Genomic DNA, 10,641 nt, shown 5'->3' on the forward strand with positions numbered 1-10,641 from the left:
GTTGCAAGGAACTGTAGCAGAGATAGAAAATAAATTTAGACATTGTCTATAGAATCAGAAAGGCCTCAGAACATATTTAATCTGAAAAATAAGCTCAGTTAAAGTAATCCAGTGAAATATTCTTGGAGAACAAGAAAAGTTCAGTAATTTAAAGTCCTGGGACTCAGTAATTAAACCATAATTTCAGCAGCAAAATGTCTGAAGTCAAAGACCAATACATTTTATTTGATACTCTAAGTACCTGATGTTCTGTGCTTGTTAAAAGCAGGAAAACACCCATTTTATCTGGAAAAAAGCAAGAAGACCCCATTTTGGCTGCACATCTTTAGGAAGTCGTGGAAATTTGTCAGGCAACCATTTGATCATTTAAAAAGTCAATCAGGTTGGCAACTCTAGAAATTGAGGAGAAAGTGAGGTCTGCAGATGCTGGCGATCAGAGCTGAAAATGTGTTGCTGGAAAAGCGCAGCAGGTCAGGCAGCGTCCAAGGAACAGGAAATTCGACGTTTCGGGCATAAGCCTGATGAAGGGCTTATGCCCGAAACGTCGAATTTCCTGTTCCTTGGATGCTGCCTGACCTGCTGCGCTTTTCCAGCAACACATTATCAACTCTAGAAATTGGCAGCACCGAGTAACTAATTGTTTGACCCAGAGAGTGTGGAGTGGATACCTGCAGCTGGTGCAATACCCCCCAGACTCCCAGGGTAAAGGATTGCCTATGGGAAAGGTAATGTCGATTTGGGGAGTCTCTCCATATGAGTGTCATGGGGAGAAATGGAGCAGGGGTTGCTGAGTGATGCTGCCCAAAGCCCCTACATTTTCTCTGCACTGTCTTCGCTGATTTCTCAGGAGCTGAAATAATTACAGACCAAGTGAATGATAGGATGAGACCCTTAGCAGCCATTCATCATCGACTTGAGCATCTCAGATGGTGGCAAAGTGGGAAGCTGGATCGTTGACCTTCCCTCCCAGAACTAAATTCAGGCAATGACCAGAGTGTTTTGGGGTTCTGGTCTGCCACCATCTTACTTAACCACATTTGTTTCCTGTCTCTGGGTCCACCACTTCCAGGCACAAAGGGTTCTACTAATGTTTAGATTAGTGCACCAGTGTGTCTTCCCTCAACACTGGTTCCACTGAATAGTTATTCCATGGTTCTTTCTACGCTGAAAAATAAAGCATCTGGCTCTTCACACCCTTGTATGCTCCAATTGCATGCAATGCGTAACGCCATGAAAATATCTTGGACTTACATCCGAAGAATAATATCCATTGAACGTTATAGAGAAAAATGAGCTGCATAATACAAACAGATGTAAGGCAGATGTTTCCATTATCAAGTGTCCCCCAGAGCTAGGAGTTATAAATTTCAAATGATCAGTGATAAATCTAGTCAGTTATTCACTTGAAGTTTCCTGATTAAATCAATGGTAAAAGCATGGAACATGCTACTCCATGGAGTTGCTGGGGTGACAAACATAGGATTTGAGGAGGAACCAGAGAAACACATGATGGGGAGAAATATAGATGGATATGTTGATGGGGTTAGATGAAAAGGGGTGAGAGGAGACTTGTATAGAACATAAGAATGGACCCACTGGGCTGGATGGCTTGTTTCTGTATAATAAGTACATTGGAATATAGTGTGGGAAAAGAATGAGCATCCTTTTTTTTAGTGATTATTTGTGAGAAGAGTGTAACTCATTATATCAAACCAGCAATAAAAATAGTGTTTTGGTTTGACAACAATTTTATTGATGTGTCTGTTTGTAATTTATGTGTCGTGTAAGTTTGCATTGTTTATCTACTTCCTCAGCACTGATCCAATAGACAAAGTAATGGCTGTTACTCAATTTTCAGGTGCACAATGGTATTATCTTGCTGTGCTAATTCCTTGTTTCTGTCATAGGGCAAGGTAACGGCAAAGGAAGAAAAGAGAAACCGAAACACTCAAAGAAGGCCAAACAACGGAACAAAGAAAGTGGTAACAGGCAAAGCAAGAAGGAAAACAAGCCTGGGACTAAGAAAAAGAAAGGACAACAGGGCAAGACCCTTCCTGCAACAACCCCCAGCACCATTCAATAGTAGCCTTATTTCAACGCAACCACTCAATGCTGATATATAAAAGTCGGCTTTTCTGAACTGAAGCACTGCTACAGAGAGGAATAAATACAAGGCTCTTGTTTCCATAACTGTTTAAAATAAGAAGTGAAGTTATTGTTTTGAGAACTTAAGTAACGGAGATCCATTGCACCTGGCCTCAGTGTATATTTGAAAATGGAATGGAATGGGAATTAAATAGTTCAGTGGATCTTTCAAAAGACAGTGTTAGGAACTTTCATCAAAACGATGACTGGATATTGTAGAGCAGGTCAACTGCAACATGAATGGAGATGACTGACTGGTTCTGGGGCTGGGAAGAAATACGTTGATAAAAAGGCTTCTGGAAATGTGCACATATTTCTGCACTAATTTTGAGGCAGTTGGTTCCTGCATTGAATGAAAGATGTAAACTTAATTTCCTGACAGAATGTTAGAATTATGCATCATTAAACTGCTTTAAAATATATTTCAAATGAAAATAAGGCAATAAAAACATATAACAATTTGAAACTGATTAATTATTGCAATGGCTATCACAAATGGATCTTGTTTTCTTTGATGCCACACCTGCATGTATTTGTGGTATGATATTCTCTATATGAAGTTGAAATTCAAAGCTGCTGTAACTCTGCAAATTTTAATAATTGGTATAAAGGTATCAAATCCCTGCTTCTTGGCCTACAGCTCCAGAGAAAATATCAGAACCAGATATGACGATTGATTATTCCAATTCTGGCCAGTCTCCTGCCTCTGTAAACATAGTTCTTTTGAAACTCTATTGCTGTATCCTAACACGTAGCCAGTCCCTTACATCCATCATCTCTGCTCTTACTTTCCCATATTTGTTTCTGTTTTCAAATTCTCAACTTTATTTTCGTAGCCCTCCATCCTTTTCACTATTGATCTCCTCCACCCAACAATACTCCAAGAGTATTTTTGCTTTTCCAAATTCTTGAGCAGCCCTGATTTTCTTAACTCTAAGATGCCAAGATGGTAAGCTTTTGAATTTCCTCCCTTAATCTCTCCATCTCTCTCTCTCTCTCTCTTTCCCTGTGAAGGTGTTTTTCAAAACCTATCTGTTTGATCAAGTTTTTTCCATCTGTCCTATCATCACCTTCTGTGGCTAATTGTTAAGTTTTACTTAATAGTGTTTCTGCAATGCGCCTTGGGATGCATTCAAGGTGCTGTTTGAATGTGTGTTGTTGTTATTGAGCTGTGACAGTAAGGCTCATTTTAAGACTACTTGCGAATTTCTCTGAACACTGAAGTGAGAATTGTCGCTATTGAAACCAAACTGTTCCACATTTTGCACCATAAAAATAAAGTAACTGCTTGTAACAAAATTTGAGCTAATTGATGCTAAACTCTGACAGGTTTTATGTCAAGAACTCAAACAATGGGACACTGTTGTAAAATATTTTACTGTTTCATGGGATGTGCACCATCCTGACAATTGTTTTCCATTCCGAAGTGCCCTTGAACTGAAGGGCTTGCAAAGTCACTTCAGAAGCAGATAAGAGCTAACCACATTGCTGAGGGTCTGGAGTAACGTAGGTCAAACAGCAAAGGAAGGCAGACTTGCCTGATGTGCATTAATGAATCTGATGTGTTCTTACGATAATTGATGGCAATTCCATGGGACTGTTTCTCAGATCCAAATGTATTAATTGAGTTTAAATTCTAACGATTGCCAAAGCAAGATTTGAACTTACATCCCCCAGAACATCAGTCTGGAGCTATTGGATCACTATCCCTGTGGCATTGCCACTACATCACCATCCCAGGTCACACCAAGCTCATGCAACTCGTAAACAACGTGAGGTTCAAGTTGACTCATGCGCACTTGTTTTCGGACAGTAATTTGACACACTGTGGTTCTCAGTCACCTTCTTATCCATATAAATGAATATTAATTATTGGTGCAATCTGATTTAAACATTTCAGTTTGATTAATCAGGTTATTACATCTTTATCCAATAATTACTAATAGCACCATTGTGTTACTTACAAACAGGAACACATCGTCCCGATGTATTTCAGATTTTTAGCTTAGACTTGAGAAATTTGAGATCCATAAAATTTCACTAAATTCTGAATCTCAAAGAAGCATATGAGGTTGCCGCTGAAATATTAGAAGGCATTCTGAATAGGGTCAACTTGTTCACTTGCCCATGACCAGTCATATTGACTCTATCATGTGTTCAAACATTAAATGTGGGAGTAAAACAGTATCAATGTTAGGATGATAATCTTTGATTCTGATGAGAGATAATCAACTTGAAATGCTAAATGGAAACTTGATTTTTTTTCTGAGCATAAGTTGGGTTTACAAGTTGGAGGTTATTCTGCTTAGCACAGGTCTTATGTGATCACGTTATTCTCACCTCTGCTCAGTTGGGTTGGGTTGTGCAGGATACAGTAAACAATCACTATCCTGAAGATACACTCCAGCAAGTAAGGGATGATCCAACAATGGAAGTACATCCTTTGTAGACCAATAGCCTGATGGCTCCTCTGGATAAATAGGCAGCATTGTACCACTGTTTAGCATCAGTCTAGGAGTTACACACTGGGACATAAGCCATGTAATCTTGGAACACCCTTTGTCACCCATGAGCCAGTCCTGCAGTTGATACAGGGGGAAAGGGCATTAGAAACAGCAAGAATAGTACAGGATGATAATTCCCGGAATTTTGGGTGCACTCCTACAGGGATTTTGGTCACAGGTGAGATGGACATGAGAGAGTGAAATCTTTTCTCATTTAGGTATCTCTGAGGGCCATACGTATGCGTTTTGCCAGTTGGAGAACCCAATAATTGAGGCAGGATAAACAGCTTGAACGCCACTTTGGGTTCATAGTGAATTGCACAAAAGGGTGTGCATTTCGGAGAAAAGCATCCATGAAGTTATGAATGCACTTGTGGTCTGGAGATGCCATGTGAGTCCCCAGCTGAGGGTGAAAGGTGTCAGTGGTGAGGATGTTCAACCCTTCAGGATTACTGGTACAGTACTTCCTCCTCAGCCTGCAGGAGGTGAAAGGTGCAGGTGACAGCTTCCCTATTCATGTGCTGATTCCTGTGGCATTGGCTCCCACTCCGTTAATTGCAGTGCCTTTGTACACCTTCTCCAGGGACACCGCTGAACTGTGTTAAAGAGTCCAGGTCACCTCTTCAGCCCTTGCCTGAATCAGCACAGCTGGAGCCTTCTGAATCCTGACTCCATGCTGCTGGGCATTTCATTGCTTTTCCTCATCCTTTATCATAGATGCAGCAAAACCCATTACAACTACTGGATGAGCTGGCCCAAACATTTTGCATTGAAGTAAGGACGAGATATTTGGTTCCTTTTGCCCTAATCTTTTGGCTATTCTGCAGCCCCCTCAATATGGTGAGATGCACTCTGCATGGCCCATGATTGCTTATCCTCCTCTGCATTCAGTTATGTGCGAGGAATTTGTGATTTGGAGCTTTATAATGTACTCCATGCTTGTGGCACATAGTATAGCCTGACCTGTGGTGACCTTCATTATTCCCTGCAACCATGGAACCAAAACCAAAAAACACCTGTATACTGGTTTCATCGCCATGTCCATAATATGCAGCTGCTTGGGCCAGTGAAAGCTTCTGCAAAGTTTCACATAGACCAATCCCCACCACCTCCTGTCACTAATGCTGTGGTGTTGTCCCTCAATTTGTTGGTGATATGAGTGACAAGCATTTGTTAACCTTTACACTTCTTTGAGTGCGTCATTTTGGCATAAACAGTCGAATCATTCAGGAACCCATGCCAATATGCCCAAGACCCATCCCAATTCTACTGCATAATTTCAGTGAAGAACTCTGCATTGACCTGAATGAAGAGAAGAATGGTGTGCAGGACTTTTATTCCTTTCCCTCACTCTCTAACCTACACTCAACTCCCTATTACTATAGACAGTTTTCTCCTTTCCTTTGGTATATTCAATCACCCTCTTTCACTGTGGCCCCATTCACATTTCCGTTAAATTTCTGGATATTCTCCCTAAGCCCACACCCGCCAAGCTCTCCATGTTCACCCACAGCCTTGCGCTGCCCCACCTCCTCCTTCACCCTCACCAGTACATCTTATGACTCAATTGTGTTCTCTGCTCTCAAAATGTAGCATCTCACCACCTTGTTTTCCCTTTGCCCCTATCATTCTGACCCTCCCTTTTGTCTGCCAGTTTTCCATTTTCATTCCTCAGAATCTTCCTGGTAGTGCTGCCAACCAGGCCCTTTAATTTTAATGACCTGCAACTCCTTTCCACTTGTTTCTGAAAAGTTTCTGATGAGCTCTTTTTATATTATGCCCATTTTGTTTTGAGCCCTTTTATCCAATACATTCTTTTTAAGTGTATCTGCATTCCTGCCCATTCAAGTTTGCTGGCATCACCTAGTATGGTCGTGCTGGTTAGACAAGCTGCGATACTAAGTCTGCATCCCACTTTTACACTGTTTTATACTGTTATACACAATAACACCTTGCAGGGCCAGTTAGGAGTAACATGTTTCAAGAGCTGAATGAACAGGGCAGTTTGTAACCCTTCATTGTAAAAGTTTAAGCAAAAGCAAACCTTACTTATGAAGGATCATGTTGCTGCAGAAGTGTATACGCACCAGAGCTCCCAGGAAGAAGTTCATCCCAAGAAGTGTAATACCACAATTGTATCGACAGCTCTGTGAACAAACACTTTTCCTCCTTTTTGCCTGAGAATATTGCACCCATGAACATAATTCCAGTGAGCTGGAGTGTTAATACATATTTACGGCAATCTAGTGATTGCAAAGTAATTTTTTGACTATTGCAATTTCGAAGCACCTGTACAAAAGATTCCAACAAGTTAATACAATCTTTAACCCGACGTTGGGAGTGTGCATTTTAGCTTCCCGCCCAATTAAGATCCCCCCCGTTCCTTCCAGATGGACCCGACAAATTTCTGTGCCTGACACTGTTTCCCTCTCCACAGATGCTGAGTGTACCCAGCATCTTCTTCTTGTGTTTCGGAATTCCTGACACAGGTTTAATCATTTGCTTCTGCATCACAAACTCTGGCACATTTTGTCAGAATATCTATGTACACAAGAATCCAGAAAGTTTGATTAATTACGGCTACAAGAATTTCTGATGATCTGTTGTAGAACCAATTTTTGAGACTTGTTGGCACCAGGCAAGTGATCATTTTCTGTCAATACATTTTAATAACTTTATTTTTCTATAATTTCACAAGAAATACCTTAATTGTAATGACAGGAAATCTAATAATTAAATTCTGTTGAAATCAAGTGACATCTGTGCATACTAGGCTCTGAGTTCTAACTCCAAGGTCTATCGTTTTTAAACAATTTTAGTTCCTCTATGGCCTGTTATATTTCCCGCAATCAGCTATTGGACATGAGACTTTTTTCACGATACAGAATTGCTTTTTAAAAGCCTAGGGTAACTATCATATTCTTGTGGGTAATGAAGCAAAACTAAAGGGGAAATGCTGACATAACAAGTTATAATAAAAATGAGAGACCAATAAACACCTTTTGCTCATGACAACAGGTTAGGAAATAAAAGTCTATTTACATAAAGTTGCTTCATTGTTAATCAACAAGGCAGTTCAATATACGTTTGTGTTGACATCTGAAGACAGTGGTTACATGCCTAACAGTGCACTGATCTCTTTGCAACAATATAGAGTCAGAAACAGAGAGGCCGTGTCTGTAAAACGATTGAGAGATATGAAATCTAGACATCTCGGAGAAAGGAAGCAAAGAAACAGCATTAAAGGCAGAATGGTAGGATGCAAATATTTACTATGAACAAATTGTGTTTAACAGTCAGAGTAAAAATAAATCAGGATTGATTCAATCATTATGATCGGTCAGAATCTGATAGTAGTACGGGTGTTATTAACTTTTAATTTCAAGTTGTGTTTTTTTTAAGTGGACTGCTCTAGGCTTTTAGTGATGTCTGACAAGGTCCTGTATGGGACCCATGGAATATTGCACTGGCGGAGGTGTTTGGGAAACTGCAAACAGAGAAAACGAGACTTGGACCATTCTACTGGTCGCCCCTGCAAGTTAAAAGGAATCTCTTCCTCTGAGTGCTGGAAGCTAATTAACCAGGATGAGGTAACGAGAGAGCTATCTTGTCCCTCTCAACAGAAGGCCATGACTTGCAGACATTTTCTTGTGTTTTGTCCTTCTGGGAATATACAAAAAAGGCATTAAAATTCAATTGCAAATCCTCATTAGTGTGTGCCAATGGAATTTGTGCCAGTGAAAGAAACTGTGCTTGTGAAGTGGGGTATCACAACTGTCCCACTGTCTCATGTTAATGGATGGATCATGTTGAATTCCGCTTTCTAAGCCATTATCTGGTACCTGAGTTAGTGTGTAGCCTGCTTCCATGTGCCCTGTGCTGATGCCTGGAATCCTCCCCCAGTTCTTTTGTTCTTGGTCCTCCAAGTTTTGTTGTACTTCATAAAGACCAGATGGAGGCACATCCAATCTGAAAGAAAATAATGTGCTCACCAGTTCTAATACCTCAATCATTAACACAATCTCAACCTTAATGGAGTTTGCAGGTCCTTTGAAAGGTTTAGCTATCTGAATGCAAGATGTTGTTGATGATATTTAAAAAAAAGATGAGAAAATTAAATGAAAATTTTACTTTGGGAACAGTAGGATTATAAAGACCTTTTAAAAATATTCAAAAAAGCTACTTGCTAATAAGAGAAGATAGAGATGAATTACGGGGAGAGAAGCCTATCTGCAAATAACGTACATAGTAGCCTACACTGTGTATTAACCCTGTAACTAGTCAGGACTGCAACAGGTTCAATCAATTGTCTAGTCAACATTATATGTCAGTATCCTTACATGAGATAGCTCTACACAGGTAAAAACCTGTGCACATGCACTTCTCCAAACTGTTGATACCTATACACAGCAATTACTCGATGACTGGGGATCTCTTGATGAGTGCGCCATTGTTGGCTGTACCACCAGGTCATGCCTGACCAGTTGTGATTGAGTGCAGCTAAAGAGCTAGGGAGCATAATGATCAGTGAGACTTCAACTCTTGCCTACATAACGTTTCTCTCTGTCACATCCTGCGTTCCAAACTGAAGCCTTGTCTACATGATTCATCACCTAATTTGAGATACGTGTGCTGCATAAGCAGTGGTTTGTGGCTATCAGAGAATCAGCACAGAGCAGCTTTCCTGCAGCCTGATCTCGATGTCATTTGTAAGGATGTTCTCCATTTATTTTTCAAGGCCTTTCAAACTGGGAGATTCTCATTGGTAAACCTATTACAGTAATGGTGCTGAGGGCAGAAAAAAATCACCCAAAACAAATATGTCTGAGAATTTAGTCTGCAAATACTGACAAATGAAGTGGACAAGAATTCTCATCTCTGTTCCTGTAGCTAAATAAATCACATGCCTCTCACCTGAACTAAGCATGGTTCACAAACTGGCTTTGTTGCTGTTATGAACGTACAGCTCAGGAGCAGCCATAGGCCATTCAGCCCTTCAAGGCTGCTGTCATTCAATAAGAGCTGATCTGATTGCAATCTCAAATCCACATTCCCACCAATTCCGTTAATCTTTCGCCCCCTTGCTTCGCAAGAAGTTGTCTGAAAAATAGGTTGCACAAAATAGGTTGCAAAGATTCATCACCTTCTGAGAGCGGGATTTTTACCTCATAATTGTTTCAAATGGGTGATCCTTGTTATTTAAACAGCGACCCCAGTCCTAAATTGTCCCAGATGTGGAGACATCATGCCCTATTTACCCAATAAGGACTCCTCAAATTATTTCTTATTTCTACACCCCAAATGATTCAAATGCAGCCTGTCCAACTTTTATGGCAAAGTCTTGTCCATTTTAGGTAATAGTCTAGTACATCTCCTCTGTGCTACCCCCAAATCATTGACATCCATCCTTTAATAAGATAACCAATACAGTGTACAATACTCTAGATATGGTCTCACCAGAGCCCTGCACAACTGAGGCACAACGTTCATACTTTAATATTCCATGATAACTAATGAAAATCTATTAGTTTTCCTAATTATTTGATGCACCTGAATGCTAATATTTTATGACTCAGGCACAAGGACACCCAGACCACTTTCCATTTCAAAGCTCTGCCATCTTTCACCTTTTAGAAAAGTGTGTTCTTTCTTTTCTTCCTGCTCAAAATGAACAATTGCACAATTTTCCACATTTTATCCTATTTCTCACAGCTTTGTTAGTTCATGTCACCTATTAATACTTTTGAAACCCCTGTGTCAACTTCACAACATGCTTTCCTACCAATCTTGGTGTCAACCACAAATTTGACACTCATGCCTTCCATCCCTACATCGAAATTATTGATATAATATTAAAAATGGGTGGCAAGGTGGCACAGTGGTTAGCACTGCTGCCTCACAAAACCAGGGTCTCAGGTTTGATTCCAACCTTGGGCGACTGTCTGTGTGGAGTTTGCACATTCTCCTCCTGTCTGCATGGGTTTCCTCTGGG

At 40.4% G+C, this 10,641-nt stretch overlaps 1 protein-coding gene across 1 annotated transcript in view; it reads left to right on the forward strand.

Annotated features, from left to right (window-relative positions):
* Nucleotides 1-2,580, forward strand: part of rspo1 (R-spondin 1) — a 204,727-nt gene extending 202,147 nt beyond the window's left edge. The window contains exon 6 of the mRNA XM_060847341.1: nucleotides 1,908-2,580. Coding sequence (XP_060703324.1) covers nucleotides 1,908-2,083 — 176 coding nt within the window. The 3' untranslated portion in view covers nucleotides 2,084-2,580. The remainder of the gene's footprint in view (nucleotides 1-1,907) is intronic.
* The last annotated feature ends 8,061 nt before the right edge of the window (nucleotides 2,581-10,641 follow it).

This window comes from Hemiscyllium ocellatum, chromosome 30, assembly GCF_020745735.1.
Source record: "Hemiscyllium ocellatum isolate sHemOce1 chromosome 30, sHemOce1.pat.X.cur, whole genome shotgun sequence".
Lineage (NCBI taxonomy): Eukaryota > Metazoa > Chordata > Chondrichthyes > Orectolobiformes > Hemiscylliidae > Hemiscyllium > Hemiscyllium ocellatum.